The following is a 16,233-nucleotide window of genomic DNA, read 5'->3' on the forward strand; positions in this document are numbered from 1 at the left end:
TCCCTCGCTTGCACTCCGCACGGCCGGCACACGTGCGGAGAGCACGTGCTGTATTCCCGGTCCTCCCCACTCGACATTCCCACTATCGCCTCGCGTTGCGTCAAGTACCAATTTAGCCCACGATTCGACGCGTCGGGCCTTCATTCCCAATCCATCTCTCTCTATCTCTCGCTCTGTCTCTCCATCTCTCGAAGGCGCTCCGTCGAGGCAACTGTTCTACCTCGTCGTCGATCGAATCATTCTCCTACCGTTCTTCGATTTTTCTCTCCCTCGATCGCTTCGGATCCTCTCGAGGTTCTGAAGATTGAAGAAGATCTCAGCCGATTGCGGTTGACCCGGGGATCTCCTTTTTGGGCATCTTTTAGGGTTTCAAGGTCGGAATGGGTGGGAAGTCCGGGTGAGTTTGAGGAGATAATGGTCGAATTGGGACCGCGCAGGCGCGATTGCATGGGTGAAGAATGCCAGAGCTGCAGAGTGGGGTGCGTCGAGGGGGCCATGCTCCGCCGCCACCGACGGAAGCGGTAGATCGCCCCCTGCGGAATACGAGGGCACGGGCCGCTGCCAAGAAACCGGCGCCTGCTGAGGTTGCCGTCGTGGTTGGCCGTCGGGGGAGGACCAGGGCTGCGCCTTCGCGGCCGGTGGCCAAGGGGAGGCAGCGTGTGAGACTGGCCAAGGAGAGACGGGATTTGGTCGAGGAGGGGGAGGGGAAGGGATCGGATCAGTTGAAGGAGGTGATCGTGGTGGTGGAAGAGGAAGAAAAGAAAGGAAAGGAACGTGCAAATCTAGCGGAGGAAATAAGAGGGAAGGAAGTAATGGGTGACGACAGTGGTGGATTGAGCGCCAACAAAGTTGCGGTACAGGAAGAGGAGGGGAACACTACACCGTTCCCCAAAAAGGTATTCTCTTGTTTGGTCTTGTATTTGTTTGCTATCGTTTCAGAAAAGGCTCCATTCCTGATAGATCAAGTTCTTAGATGTAGTTGAATATTGTTTTTGTAAATTCCAGACTGCCGAATTATACATATCTCATGCCCTTTTTTTTTTTTTAACAAATTACAATAATCTTTTCGTTGTTCTTTTCTTTTCCATTATTTATGTGATGACAAGAGGAACCTTTCTTCCTGCTTCAGAAATGCGATCTTTTGGCTGTCTGGCTCTTGAACAGTATCCTTTAGGCTTAACCCACAATCGTTTTATATGTGCACCCAAGTTAAGATGGATGTCAATAACTTTATAGTTACCATTTTCGATGACTGCCTTTATCATTTCTTGATGACACCCTGCAGAGCAATAGGATAATAAGGATTCTTTTGCCAATCCTGGTTTTTTTATGCACGTCCTTGGCAAGTTATTAATGATCCAAGGTACTCAATTTCACCTGGACAGACCGGTGCATACAAGTCGACACTTACTGGTTTGGGCATGAACCAGCACTCAGACCATCCCATTTCGGGCAGTTCATGTCTGGTATAAGGTTTTTCGGGCGGTAAGTCTGGTGAACTGAGACCAACCATGTGGTTTCGACCGATTATCAGGCCTGAACCGGGTGGCAACCTACCTGACTATGGGTCTCTTTCACAGGTTTAAACCAGAAACATTGAAGTCCTGGGTTTTTAGTACACATACTTGACAAATTATTTAGTTGTACGATCTATTTAGTGTTTTAGGGAGCTGTATATACTAAAACAAGTCTACTTCATATTTATTTTATCTATTACATAGTTACCTTCCAACTGATCGGATCCCACTCATTCCATGAACAACTTATTTTTTTACTTTGTGGTACAAATTTTCACAGAATTGTTATATTTCTTCCATTATATGATATACGAGCAACCAAACTAGCAAAGTGTTCTTTTACCTCTTACATGTTCCCCCTAGTTTTGCACCATACTAACACTACTCTTTGTGATGTACAAGCCACTATATAAATAGTCTGTGCCCTTACCATATTTTTCTTTGTTTTTCAAGTTCCCTTTCTGAGCAACTGGATGCATAATTTAGGCATCAACAGTTGTGTCTTACTTCAGAATAGATTTGTCTTATCTTTATCAAGAAAATAACTTTGTCGATGTTCTTTCTTTTCATTTAGTTCTTTGCCTTCTAGGTTTAAGCTGTGGCAGAAGCTGATTTAATTGTTCTACTTATTATTATCTCCTTTGTTCTGTGCTTTTGCATACTTGTTAGTCCATGTTGTGACAATTAAGTATACATTGCAATATTTGTCCCTGTTGTAGTAGTATATTGCATTCTTTCTTCTTGTCTATACACTCATTATGTCTGTTTCAATGCTTGTTATTTCCATATCCCGTAATGACATTGTTAACTTTATATGGTCTAGAAGTCAATAGGAGTTTGATTCTTTGATATTTTGACAAGCAAACTTAGTCTATTGGGTTATTTTTTATCTATATGGGGTCCAGGTCCGATAATCTGTCGACTCGATACCACCTGTCGGATAGAAGTTTCGTGGAAGAGAGAACTATCGCAGGAAGATTAAAGCATAAAACTGAAAGAAAATAACCTCTATTGCTTGTAAAACTAAAGTGCTAACACAGAGTTGAAAACAACAGAATTAAAAGTGTGTAAAGAGACTAAAAGGCACGTAGGGCATAGGTTATCTTCGGACAGCACTTGGGTGCTCTTGGCAAATTATGTATCGTTGCCAGTTTTAGTCTTCTCCTTCTGTCTCGCTGCGAGAACCTCCTCCTGAGGTTCGGACATCAGAAAGCAGGCTTTGGAGGTTTCTCACAGCATGGTTCATCTTACTGGTCTATACTAGTGTACTGATCGGCTATTGGTACGATACATACCAAACCATACCAACATACTAACATATGATACAGTGGGCCATATTGACAAACCGATATGTACCGCCCATACTAGTCTTCTATCGGACCGATACGTACCACCCATGTCGGGCGGTACACTACGTTATGGTGAACCTTGTCTCATGATTGCTGGGTGGAGTTTGATGCAAAGATTTGGCTGTTGGAACTCGAGGAAAAGGCTGCAGTTGAAAGGATTGGCTGCACCTTGTAGAGTATTTACCTTCTTTCTTCTCCTCTCTTCTCTTCTTTTTTCTGAGGTTGGAACAGCTAGGGCCAGCTGGGTACTTGTTGGGAACTTCTTTGATTGCCTTTAGATGGGGATATATCCCTTGTTTTATAGGGTGAGCGGCACCCCAAGTCTTTAGGGTTTAAGGACTTTACTTGTATGGTGTGCACAGCTAGTACTAGTAGGGCTGCCGCACCCTCCTTGCTCGGTGGCTGCTCCGATTTGAGTGAGGGCTGCCCTAATCTAAGTCCTATTAGGACTTGGATTTAGGTAAGTGAGATGCTGGGACTTGGGCCTTGCTTGGCCAAACAGAGTTTCAAGTCTTTAAGGGGCCCTTGGATAGAAATCGGCCAAACTGGTTGAATGGTGTTGAGATCGTCCCAGATCAAATTTTCAAACCTAGACTTTCAGTCAATATTATATAGGTTTGTGGCTTTTGTTTTTTGCAAATCCATATATTCTTCTGTTTGTGTTGGACCATGCTTTTCTTGTGAGCACCTTTGTTAACTCTACAAAGGTAATCTCTATGCAATCATTGTTTTTGCACGAACTATCATCTATTTCTAGGGCATATAAGGTCACCTAATATCTGCTTTTGGCTCACTACTGGTTTAATAATTTGCATCTTTCTCACTTTTCCGATGACTGTCATTTGAGTTGGAGTAATCAATGTAATAAAGGGTCTTGCTTCTAGTTGCTGGAGCCATTTTCTTATGTTAATGCTGTCTGTGGTCTTTGTGGTTCATAAATTATGTCTAATTTTATCATCCTGAAAGGATATATTACCATGTGTTTCAGAATTTTTTTCTTCTTCTCTTTTTGTTTAACAGAATGTTACGGCAACTTGCAAAAATCTCTCTAGATCTTTTACTGTCTTTGTTTGTTATCATTCTTTGGCGGTGCCTAAATTTGAGAATAAAGGTCAATCTACATTTGAAATAATTTCAGGTTCAGGTTGGTGGTTCTCCCGTATATAAGGTTGAAAGGAAGCTGGGCAAGGGTGGGTTTGGCCAGGTTTTTGTTGGTCGACGAGTCACTGGTGGCATTGATCGAACAATGGGTCCTGGTGCATTGGAGGTACTGTTTTATTTTTCTATCATCTTTAGGCTAATGGAGCAGAAGCAATTGAAAGAGCTTATCATGCATCGCTATTATATATTTTGCTATTTGATTAAGGTTGCCTCTGATAATAGGTTGCCATCAAATTTGAGCACAGGAACAGCAAAGGCTGTAATTATGGCCCTCCTTATGAATGGCAAGTTTATAGGTTCGTATAGAATATCCTCCCTGCAAAAGAATTTGATGCTTCTTTTCCTCTCTAGTAATAGTTCTGACTTATTGCTGTGGCCTTTTATTTAGTGCTCTCGGTGGTAGTTATGGAGTGCCAAGGGTACATTATAAAGGTCGGCAAGGTGACTACTATGTGATGGTATGGTTTCTTCTGTTTACTCGTGCATTATTTTGCATTCAGCCAGTCAGATAGTTGGTGTGCAACTGCCTCTATTACTTGATTCATTCAGCATGGAAAATTGTACAACAAACTTTCTTGTATACTATGCTGACTTACTTTGTTCACTTGCTACTCACAGGTAATGGACATGCTAGGTCCCAGCCTTTGGGATGCTTGGAATTCTTCAGGTCAAACGTGAGTATACATTGTCACCGTTTGGAGTTTAGCAAATGATTTTCATGGTTGGCTTTTCTATTCTTTTGATCACCTATTCCTTTGCACCTGTCAATTTTATACTGGTGCGATCTTGTGTGCATTTGTACACAGACATTTCATTTAGTGAATATTATGTTGTTAATAAGATTGCTATAATTTTTTATAAAGATGGCCTGCAGTTGTGTTTTTACTATTTTTTAGAAGGGTCTAGACCCTACAACATGGGCTACAATTCTTCATAAAGTTATCCTATACTCTGTGTATGGTACAAGATCATTGAGTATATTGTAGCTCAGAGCTTCAAAAAGGGAATGATCCATCATAATTCTTAGGAAAAATGTGCTACTTGTACAAGATGGGGATCAAACCCAGGCCTACTGCTAGGGTAGAGATGTTTTATCATCTAAGACAAAGGATGATAGCATTTATCATTATCTTTTGAGCACTAAGGTTGTTTTTATTATTTTCTAGGATGTCATCAGAAATGGTTGCTTGCATTGCTGTTGAGTCCATATCAATCCTTGAGAAGATGCATTCAAAAGGGTAAGATTGAAATTAACAACTAACCTGGATATAGTGTCTTTGGAAGTGGTGTTCTTTCACTCGGAGCTTTTTTATCATAAACTAATGGAACACAATGTTGTAGATATGTCCATGGAGATGTAAAGCCTGAAAATTTCCTTCTTGGTCAGCCTGCAACACCTCAAGAGAAGAAACTATATCTTGTTGATCTTGGATTAGGTGAGTGAAGAGTTTTTGGTCGGGTGATAATACCTCATGCCCCCTTTTATTCTTTTGTTATAATATTTTTTTTCTTCTTTTGTGCACTTACATTTATATATTTTTTTTAAAAAAGAATTCCCTTTGATTTTAGTCATGCTTTTGTTGTCTTATTTAAGTTTCCTTTTCTTAAGTTCTTGTGCATTCATGTTTCTATAGCCACAAGATGGAAAGATGCTAGCAATGGTCATCATGTTGAGTATGACCAACGCCCAGATGTGTTCAGGTATGCTAATTTCATACTAATACAAATTCCAACAAAGAATGCTTTGGACTGTTTTGATTGCCATGGTTTATACTGGATGTTTGTTGCTGTAGAGGAACTGTTCGATATGCCAGTGTTCATGCACATCTAGGAAGAACCGCAAGCCGGCGTGACGATCTGGAGTCTCTTGCATATACACTAATTTTTCTTCATCGAGGCAGATTACCATGGCAAGGATACCAGGTAATTGGATTCAAATAACATAATTTTCAAAATGTCTAATTGTTTATCTGCGGTCAGATAAAGCTGCATTTTCTTTATATGTCTATGCATCACAGGGTGATAATAAATCTTTCTTAGTTTGTAAGAAAAAGATGGCAACATCTGCTGAGATGCTATGTTGTTTCTGTCCTCCACCATTTAAGCAATTTCTTGAGCTTGTGGTTAACATGAAGTTCGATGAGGAACCAAACTACTCTAAGCTTATTTCTCTCTTTGATGGATTGATTGGAACAAATCCAGCATCTAGGCCAATCAACACTGATGGTGCTCAAAAGGTGATTGTTGTACCTGTTGAATTTGTTTTTCTATCAAATCCAGGGGTTGGTAGTTATGACTTATCATGGCAGTTTATCTAGTAGGTTGGTCAAAAACGTGGTAGATTGACTATTGATGATGATGAACAAAGCCAACAAAGGAAGAAGATCCGTTTAGGAGTACCTGCGACCCAGTGGATTTCTGTATATAATGCTAGGCTTCCAATGAAACAAAGGTAGATTTATGTATATTCTGTTTAATCTTTTGTTGTTTTCTGATCCTAGGAAATTTACTATTGTAAATACTTTTTTTCTTCTGAGCATTATAAATACTATCGTAAAATGTCCATTGTCTGTTGGTTGCCTCTATTATTGACAGTCCTCTTTGTAACAACTGTGAATTGTTTATGAAAACTCGTTTTTTCTTTTGGAAATTCTGGCTAAATCGTGTGGGTATTATATTTTCAGGAGTATTAGCTAGATTGAAATGCTTACTTTTAAGCATATGTAAATTACTGTTCAATTATGTATAACAGATTATGCTGAAGCGGTAAGTTTTTGATAAATGAAGCAAGAACATTCTATTATCATAATCCTAATTTGATGTATAATACGAATGAAATAGAACAATATTTTGTATATTATATTATCTCGTTTGGAATCAAAAGAACAAACAGGTGAGAATTTAAATCTTGGTCCGATATTGGTCTTTCAGAATTCTATTGGTCCGGTATGGTACTGGTATATTGCTTGGTATACTGACCCATACTACCTGTTATCACCTCAAAAGGCTAATAAAATTTAATACCAACTAGTACTGGATCATATGGTCCATACCAGTCCTTGATTGGACACAAACCTAATGGTATTTGAAACCATGCTTCCAGGTATTCATTTTTAATTTATTAAAAAATAATTTGGACAAATATCCAAACCATATATAAGAACTATCCTAAAAGTGTTATATCCAATGCATTTTCGAAGCTGACATAGCATGCAATCTCATGCTAGATCTTAACTTTACAAAGTGTTATTTTTTACACATTATGAGTGTTATTTTTACAAAGTACACTGGTTTTGCTAAAGAACTAAATGAAATGATTGCAATATAAAATAAAATTGAAATTCAAACTTTGTAAATATAAGCTATAAATATTTACTTTAATCTTCAGTAGTTTTAAAAGAGTGCCCTTCAGATTGATGGTTTTTTAGAAGAAAGGAGAATGTCCTTCATCAGCATGATCTTTGTGACAAAATGTGGGCTATCCTTCACGATTCTCTCTTTCTCTCTCTCGTGTGTGCTTATAAGAGAATTTTAAATCTGGGGTATTTAGATCTTTTTATTTATCTTTTGTGGGGCATTCTTATTTTTTTTCTACAGCCTGTATTTTTAGCATTGTTTACTGTTTACATAGGTCTTCTTTGTGTGTGATTAGGTACCACTACAATGTCGCTGATGCACGTCTGGCACAACATATAGACAAGGGAAATGAGGATGGTTTACTTATTAGTTGTGTTGCATCGAGCTCCAATTTGTGGGCCCTTATTATGGATGCAGGAACTGGTTTCACATCTCAGATCTATGAGTTGTCACCATTCTTTCTCCACAAGGTATGATGAGATTATATGCTAACCTCTTGGTATTAATTTACAATGACTTTATTAATAAAGTAAAGTGATGCAGGAATGGGTTATGGATCAATGGGAGAAGAACTACTATATAACTTCTCTTGCTGGTTCCAACAATGGAAGTTCTCTTGTAGTTATGTCGAAAGGTTTGTCTTATGTGAGAAATTGATGACCATGTTTTACACTGTTAGAACTTCTCACCAATCAAGTAATAAACAATTATGCAGAAATATGTCATGTATTGGTTATTGAATTATATAAACTCGTATCATGTAAATAATTGACATTTTTTAAATTTGGCCAACTGCTTTGAAGTCAGTAATATTAGTTGATGTTTGTGAGCCTGAAAGAAAGCATTTGTCAAGGATAGGCTTTAATCTCTGGTTCTTGGCTTCCGAAAGCAATTTCACAAATTTTGTATCTAAAACATCTTTGAGTTTATTGTTGCCCTTTGCAAGTAAGCCATTCTTCGATGCAGGATCATCAAATGCATGCTTAGAAAGTAGTAAAAACAACTGACCATGGACTGTAATTAGAGGGGAAATATAAATATGATGAGGAAAGAACACCCAATAGAAAAAAAAAAGGGGGGGTAGATTTGTGCCAGAGGGAAAGAGAAGAGGGGTGCAGGGAACGAAGACTTTATGTTTTGTGGTCCCACTAAAACACAAAATCACCTCTACCTCTGTTTAGATGTTTCTACAACCTCCCTCCAGCCCACACTAAATGGAAAAAGAAAGGACAAAAGAGTTGCTATGGGGAATTTGGTCCTTCCTTTTGGTTAGAGAAGTTATTCATAAAAAGTACATCTGCAAGATGCTATGCTTTTGGTTAGATTTCTTCAAGTCGTACAAATGCTATGCTCTTTTGACAAATTATCTTTGATATTTAACTACATCTACAATTCAACTCAGGCACCCAATACACGCAGCAGTCTTACAAAGTAAGCGAATCTTTCCCCTTCAAATGGATAAACAAGAAGTGGAAAGAAGGATTTCATGTCACATCGATGGCAACAGCTGGGAGCCGATGGGGCATTGTCATGTCACGCAATGCTGGTTTTAGTGATCAGGTATGCTGCAATTTTCTCAACCTTGTCTCAGTGACGTACCGCTGTCTGTGCCAAATGAGAATTTTTTTTGTTCAATTGTTCTTAGAAGTCAAGATCTGTACTAAACTGTAGCAAAATTTTCTTGCTATTTCTGTTAAGTTTATGGTGATATGTTTATTAGTGTCTCCCATAAGTGATGAGATCCTATCAACTTGCTTATGTAGCTTAGCTATTATAGTATTGATTACATGATGGTATTAGAATCTGATGTATAACTGAAGATGCTTGCATCCTGATCCGCTGCTTTCGCAGGTTGTTGAATTAGACTTCCTGTATCCAAGTGAGGGCATCCACAGACGTTGGGACAATGGATATCGCATTACTTGTATGGGTGCCACTTGGGATCAGGCTGCTCTTATCCTTAGTGTGCCCAAGCGGAAGCCTTGTGATGAGACTCAGGAAACCCTTAGAACATCAGCATTTCCAAGTGCCCATGTTAAGGTATGCATATCAATTTGACTATGTTCCAATAAAATACTGTTGGTCACGCCACATCTATTTTTTGTTTTGTGTGCATAAGTGGTCTCACTTGATCAAAATGAAGAGAATAGAATGAGTATCTTGTTCTAGTTTACAGCATCTGTTTTTAATGGGTCTACTTGATTGCCTGTTATTGCGCCATATAATACAAGTTATTGTTTTCTGTAAATTGCTTAGCTATCTAATTTAACCTGATTTTGATTCACAGGATAAATGGGCAAAGAATCTGTACCTTGCTTCGATCTGCTATGGACGGACCGTATCATGATATACTTATTTCAGCCAACCTACATCCTAGACATCTTTCATGCTTCGTGGAACATGTTAATATAGCTTAGACATCGATTGAGTGATGATCGCGTCATAGTGAGCCTGGTGTAGGCTATGTTACTGTATTTATTTATTTCCCTTGTTTAATTGTAAATCTGTTTGCCTGGACATGCTTATGCTTATACCATGAGGAAATGTGGTTGCAGGCTGTGATGAATCAAGAAGCAGCAGCCTTCCTGTGGTATCATAGCAAGTGGATAGTCGAGGATGGCCACAGAAGCATGAGAATTAGGATTCTGGTCTCTGGCGTTTTACAGGCTGTCTAATATGATGATTAATTATTGTCTCATGAGCTTGACATAATGAATTTATGCAATAATGCAGATAGAGGAAGGAATGACATTTCAAACTATTCTCTTGTATGTTACGAAACTGTTGTCAACCATATGATCTGTTTGTCTGCTGGTTGATCTACTTTCAAAATATTACCTGGTTTTGATCAAATGAACCCAAAGAAGATGACGTTTTTATCATTAGGCTGGTAATTTTTCACATGAACGATACTAGAAAATACTCTCTACTAATGTCACTACTCAATTCAGAGTACTTGGCTTCGTAAGCACTATTCTTGTTGAATTCAATATATCAAAAACAGTTTGATATATGCAGGACGAAGAGATGAATCAACTGCGGAGATTAGTCTCACGATATCAAAGAGGATTAATAGGATTGGATTATACACATTAAATTTAATCCCTAAAGGATAAGCTTTTAACCCATATTGATGTCCAATCTGTGTATAATAATCAAAAAGGATTATATATATATATATATATACGTCTTAATATTTCAATAATTTAAATAGGAGAAATTGGGTCAAATAGATTATGCTTTAAGCCCTCTTCGAATCCTATTTCGTGACTGATGTAGTTGCTAATTTCACTAACTGCTGCTGCTCCTTTGATCAAACATATTTTTTATATAAATTAAAAAAAAAACATATTGAATGAGATTTCAAGTAAGCAAATCATCAGTTGAACAATGTCATAGATATAACAATATATTAAATACGATCCTAAACTCTCAGTGTTTTGTAGGTGAATTCTCAATTTCATATGAAAGCTGTTGTTTAAGTCGCGGGTGAGACCAGCGTGGCAGTCGTTACTTAGGCGCAACATCATGGATGTGAGGGATAAATCAAGTCAAGTAGATTTACCTTATGGTTAATAATGGTTATAGAAGACATTTAAGCAACTAATTTGTCTTCAACGATTTAATACTTGCCATTTATTGCGTATTACTCTCTTTTTATCGCACACAAAAAAAATACTTATCCTTATTTATCTCCATGTTACGGGATGGAAAATCCTCATTCGTGACCTATCCGTATCAGCCACCTGCCTTGATATTGGAGGCAGAAATGTGCCGAATTTGGTGAAATGGGATCCTTTCCAATTCATCCTCCTGTTAACAGAAATTGGATTTTTACGTGGCAGGTACTAGAAATTGGATTCGTAAATTTAATGGTTAAGATTTGACTTGAAAAATGGGTGGTTACGATGGAGATTGGAGAGGATCCTTGCGGTCACCGACACCTGCCCTCTCCGAAACCCACCGCCCTCTTCGTCCTCGTCTTCCACTTCCACAGAACCATCGATGAGATCAGCTGCGCCGCGGTGACCTGGTGATGTCCCATTTCTACTACCTTCTTGGCCGATTCACTTCCATCGAGACAGTGGTGATCTCCTCTAGAAGCTGCTCGTTTCCCTCGGGGTTTTCTCGTCGAAGCTTTTCGTTTCCTTGGACGTTCTTGACCCGATCCTGCTTCTTTCTTTGGCAGCCCATGTCGAAGAAGGTGATCACGAGAGAGGAGTGGGAGAGGAAACTCAAGGATGTCAAGATTAGGAAGGAGGACATGAATAAGCTCGTCATGAACTTTCTCGTCACCGAGGGCTACGTGGAGGCGGCCGAGAAGTTCCGGGTCGAATCCGGCACCGAGCGTATCCTCCCCCATTGCTTCAAAGAACAAAGAAAAAGGAAGATGATTTCTTGACAAGGGTTTCGTTTGTGTTATTCTTGTTGATTTAGTGCCGTGTGGTTTGGTTTTCCTTATGAAGGGATCAGCGGACATTGATCTTGCCACGATAACTGATCGCATGGCCGTGAAGAAGGCGCTGCAGTCGGGCAATGTCGAGGATGCGATCGAGAAAGTTAATGATTTGAACCCCACGGTAAGATCCATTTGATCTCTGACTGCCGTATGTAGGAGAGATGATTCAACTTCTCTTTTAGGTTTATGTTCTGTGCGATCTAATCAAGAAACAGAGGAGTGGAAGAATGTGAATAAGAGTAGCTTAGTTGAGGGCTTTTATAGCTGTCGATATTACCCTATGGGTGGAAATTGTGAACCTTTGTGAGAAAAGAGTAGTTTGTGACTTGCTCGCCTTAATCTCTCCATCTTGGGACTTCTTATCTCTACTAGCATATGGTAGATAAGCTTTGGAGAAGCCAGTTTCTCTTCTAGGTTTATGCTTGGTCAGATCTAATGATGGTAATCAAGAAACAGAGGAGTGGAAGAATGTGATTGAGAGTAGCTTAATTGAGGACCTTTATTGCTGTCAACATTACCTATGGGGGGAAATTGTGATCCTTTGTGAGAAAAGAGTAGTTTGTGACCTGCTCGTTGCCTTAATCTCTCCATCTTGGGACTTCTTATCTCTGCATAGCATATGGTCGATAGCCTTGGGAGAAGCCAATTTCTCTTTTAGGTTTATGTTCGGTGCAATCTACTGATGCTACTAATCAAGAAACAGAGAGATGGAAGAATGTGAACAAGAGTCGCCTAATGACTAGGAATGAAGTCAGAGAAGAGCTTTATAGCCAACGAGACTACCCTACAAATGAAAATTGTGAACCTGGTGAGGAAGGAAGAGTCTTTTGACTTGCTCGTAGCCTTAATCCCTCAATCTTGGGACTTGTCGTCTCTAGTAGGTATATGGTAATATTAGCATATGAATGAAGGTTCTTTGTGTTCGCCTTATTATCGAGAATGTAATATCCGTTCTCTGGAGCAACAAGTATTTGGAACATGTCATCCGACACCATTCAATTGTTCATCACGACTATGTGGCTTAACTAGATCCAGTTTTCTCCATATATCATGTGATCTGATCTTCATCTGGGAGTTTCTTGTATTCTGTGTGTTGACATTCTTTTATAATGTATGGTTCGATAGTATGGTGCTTTAGATATTGTTTATGAATGTTGTACCACATATTAGACACGTTTCAAGCTGCAAAAAAAAAGTGTTTCCTTATTCCTGACTTGGTGTATTTCATTTTGCAGATTCTAGATACCAATCCCCAACTTTATTTTCATTTACAGCAACAGAGACTGATTGAGTTGATCCGCAGTGGAAAAATAGAGGAAGCTCTAGAGTTTGCCCAGGAGGAGCTTGCACCAAGGGGGGAAGAAAATGTAATTCCTTCTTTCATATTTTCATGGATATTTATTCATATCGTCATGTTTTCTCATGTGGCTTGCATTTATCATACTTAATTTGGAAGTAGTATGTGAGCACATGCCTTGCTGCCATGTTGAGGTTGTTCCAGTGCGGCCTGGGTGTCAAGTGTCATATAAACAGCATCCACGTATGTACGGGTTGTGTCGAAAGTTGCATATGATGGTGCTTTGTGTAACACCCCTGATTAGTCCCACATCGAAAGTGGGCAGGATTAAGATTGACTTATAAGAGTTTGATGAGTGTACTACTATCAACTTCAGCTTAAGCATTTTGGTCAGTGGATTAGACCAAACGAAGTTGATAGGCTAGTTAGCTCATCAGGCTCGGGTTATAATATTTTGGTATCAGAGCCGACCTAGCATTTGGGCATGGTGAGGGGGCTCGAGTAGGAAAGGGCTACCCGTAGACGGAGTCAGAGGACTCGTCACGGCGTGGAGCCACCACTGGGCTACGCCTCACATGCACTATGCTAGGGTTTGATCTGGGTTATGTAGGGGCTTGACGAGGACGTCAAGCCTTTGAGTGGGGGTGATTGTAACACCCCTGATTAGTCCCACATCGAAAGTGGGCAGGATTAAGATTGACTTATAAGAGTTTGATGAGTGTACTACTATCAACTTCAGCTTAAGCATTTTGGTCAGTGGATTAGACCAAACGAAGTTGATAGGCTAGTTAGCTCATCAGGCTCGGGTTATAATACTTTGGGTGTCAAGTGTCATACAAACAGCCTCCACGTATGTAGGGGTTGTCTCGAAAGTTGCATATGATGGTGCTTTATTTGAAACTTTAGATGATCTAATAAGTATTTTCTTTTTGAATTTTGATGTGTAACTAAGTAGAGAGAATTGTAAACTAATGTAATTGGAATTCTGGATTTGACAGCAAAGTTTTCTAGAAGAGTTGGAGAGGACAGTAGCTCTCCTGGCATTTGAAGATGTTAAGAATTGTCCTTATGGAGAGCTTCTAGATGTGTCACAACGCTTGAAAACTGCAAGCGAGCTCAATGCTGCCATACTAACAAGCCAAAGTCATGAGAAAGGTTGGTTATGTTTTCTTTTTTCTTTTTTTTTTCTCATTTTGTGATTTTCTTATTTATTCTCTAGTGAATCAAAGGTGTCTTATAAGCAACCAAAAAGATATATTCTTCGAGTCAAAAGAGTAATGATTCACTGAATACACTATGATGGGAAACACCATTTTGTGATGCATGTATAATACATGTTCAAATTGGTCCTCCACCTTGCATTTACCATCTTTCTTATCTCAAAATAATGATCTCATTTCCTGTTAAGCCTAGGCTGAACCGTCTCAATCATTTATATTGCTCCTGTAGCAACTTCATACTTTTGACGTAAAGTGTTTAATAATATTTTCCAGGAGCCTAGTTGGTAATTCTGTTTTTGACACGTGGGAACCTTGTTTAGGAGTTCAAAAGATATGTAAGCAAATTTTGAATAAAATGCCCATCAAAATGTAGTTATGCAGTCGAAGTTCTCTGCCACCTCTTATTTTCTTTAGAGGTCAAACCAAACATAGCCATGCTGCTTTCTAGCAAACTAGAGTATCGCGCTTGAGATACCGTTATCACTTGATGTGAGTGACTTGTGGCAGATCCAAAGCTTCCAAGTTTGCTGAAGATGCTGATATGGGCTCAGAACCAGCTGGATGAGAAGGCTGCTTATCCAAGAATCAACAATCTAACAACGGCAGCACTCGAAGACCCAGCAGTCTAAATATATGCAGTTTCTCAGATCACTACTAGGTCCATTTCTGTGGTTCCGGACCGGTGCTCCGGTATCGTATAAAAAGGCTCCAACATGCATTATGCGTGGCTGCTAGGCAAAGTTTAGCTTCGTAACTCGAATGTGTACATTACTGGAATTACTGGAAAGCTCATCATGATTCTCTTTTAATTTGGATGGTATTAAATGGGCTGACATGTGTGTTGAGTTTTTATCTGGATGCATCGGTGGATTGTCATGGTCGACTAGTTGAAATTAATTTTATTTGGCTGCAATTTACAAACTCTCCCAAACAAATGATACACTGCATTTGAATTCTACAACCATTTGTAGGTTTCGTAGCGATACGATACTACGCGATTAAACACGTAGTGGTGCAGTTAACGAGTGAGTGAATTGGTTGGGTCGATGACCATAGAAGGGATGAGTCAGGTAGCTCTGCAAGACTGAGCCATGATGAGCTGTTGATTCTATTAAATTGGAGAACGGAGAAGTTATGTTGGGTCACTTTTGAGATAAGTAGTTATTTTGCCGGCTGATTTTAATGAAAAGAAGTGTGGAATGTTGAGCACGGGGCATTTGAATTCTACAACCCCTCTTCCTCAGGTCTGCACTGGTGATCACAGCAACCTTTACCTGACTAAAAAGATTTCTGCTGCTGACCAAATGGAGCTTGGCAAAAGGATTATTGGGAGGAAATTAAAACCAGTATTATTTGGAGGAAAATTAAAACCAGTATCTTTGAAGCTTTGTTTCTATCCACTGTTAGTGCAAGTGTTTTTCTTCCTTCCAGTTGGGATAAAATGATTTTGGCTTTTGTTCTTGAAAGGAAAGAATGTTTTGAATCCTCGAAATATCTCTTATAGCATGCAACAAAGCTTCTTGTTCTTGGCATAATATATAAGTAAACCTCTCTGTGATATTAAAGGTGGATTTCATAAATTTATTGGTAATGGTTGCTACATCAAGTTATGAGATGATCATTGGTGAAAGAACTTATCTATAAATAAGTGACCTGCTTTTGTGAATAATGTATATGAGACGAATCATTTTTCTTTTGTGGTTAATATTATTTCTACAACTCTTGGAAATTATAAAGCAATTAGTTCTTTGTTTCATCATATCTTGATCAGAAAAATCTATCTATCATATGCACTCCTCCTATAGGCTCTGTATCGTCTACAAGTGGTGGTTAATTCATATGTAACAAGTGATCCTTTTCATAAGGTGGAAAC

At 39.1% G+C, this 16,233-nt stretch overlaps 2 protein-coding genes across 7 annotated transcripts; both read left to right on the forward strand.

Moving 5' to 3' along the window:
- Nucleotides 1-124: 124 nt before the first annotated feature.
- Nucleotides 125-10,178, forward strand: LOC135645650 (casein kinase 1-like protein HD16). 3 transcript variants are annotated; one of them, XM_065164269.1, is made up of 17 exons: nt 125-896; nt 4,005-4,133; nt 4,250-4,323; nt 4,416-4,485; nt 4,646-4,701; nt 5,194-5,265; nt 5,369-5,463; nt 5,662-5,728; nt 5,821-5,950; nt 6,046-6,264; nt 6,349-6,479; nt 7,680-7,854; nt 7,928-8,018; nt 8,787-8,944; nt 9,236-9,424; nt 9,672-9,855; nt 9,940-10,178. In XM_065164269.1, exons 1-16 carry the CDS (start codon nt 459-461, stop codon nt 9,729-9,731), a joined length of 2,154 nt encoding a protein of 717 aa, XP_065020341.1. In that variant the 5' UTR covers nt 125-458; the 3' UTR covers nt 9,732-9,855; nt 9,940-10,178. The 3 variants fall into 3 exon arrangements, with proteins under 3 accessions (XP_065020341.1, XP_065020340.1, XP_065020342.1); XM_065164268.1 differs by having other exon boundaries at nt 9,672-9,840; XM_065164270.1 differs by having other exon boundaries at nt 311-896; nt 9,672-9,829.
- Nucleotides 10,179-11,311: 1,133 nt separating this feature from the next.
- Nucleotides 11,312-15,212, forward strand: LOC135645044 (protein GID8 homolog). Of its 4 annotated transcripts, none has more exons than XM_065163085.1 (6): nt 11,312-11,468; nt 11,574-11,733; nt 11,858-11,964; nt 13,079-13,210; nt 14,139-14,295; nt 14,868-15,212. In XM_065163085.1, the coding sequence occupies exons 1-6, from the start codon at nt 11,421-11,423 to the stop codon at nt 14,987-14,989; spliced, it is 726 nt and encodes a 241-aa protein (XP_065019157.1). In that variant the 5' UTR covers nt 11,312-11,420; the 3' UTR covers nt 14,990-15,212. The 4 variants fall into 4 exon arrangements, with proteins under 4 accessions (XP_065019157.1, XP_065019155.1, XP_065019156.1 ...); XM_065163084.1 differs by having other exon boundaries at nt 11,315-11,471; XM_065163086.1 differs by having other exon boundaries at nt 11,315-11,471; nt 13,118-13,210.
- The last annotated feature ends 1,021 nt before the right edge of the window (nt 15,213-16,233 follow it).

The sequence above is a fragment of the Musa acuminata genome, chromosome BXJ3-8 (assembly GCF_036884655.1).
Source record: "Musa acuminata AAA Group cultivar baxijiao chromosome BXJ3-8, Cavendish_Baxijiao_AAA, whole genome shotgun sequence".
Lineage (NCBI taxonomy): Eukaryota > Viridiplantae > Streptophyta > Magnoliopsida > Zingiberales > Musaceae > Musa > Musa acuminata.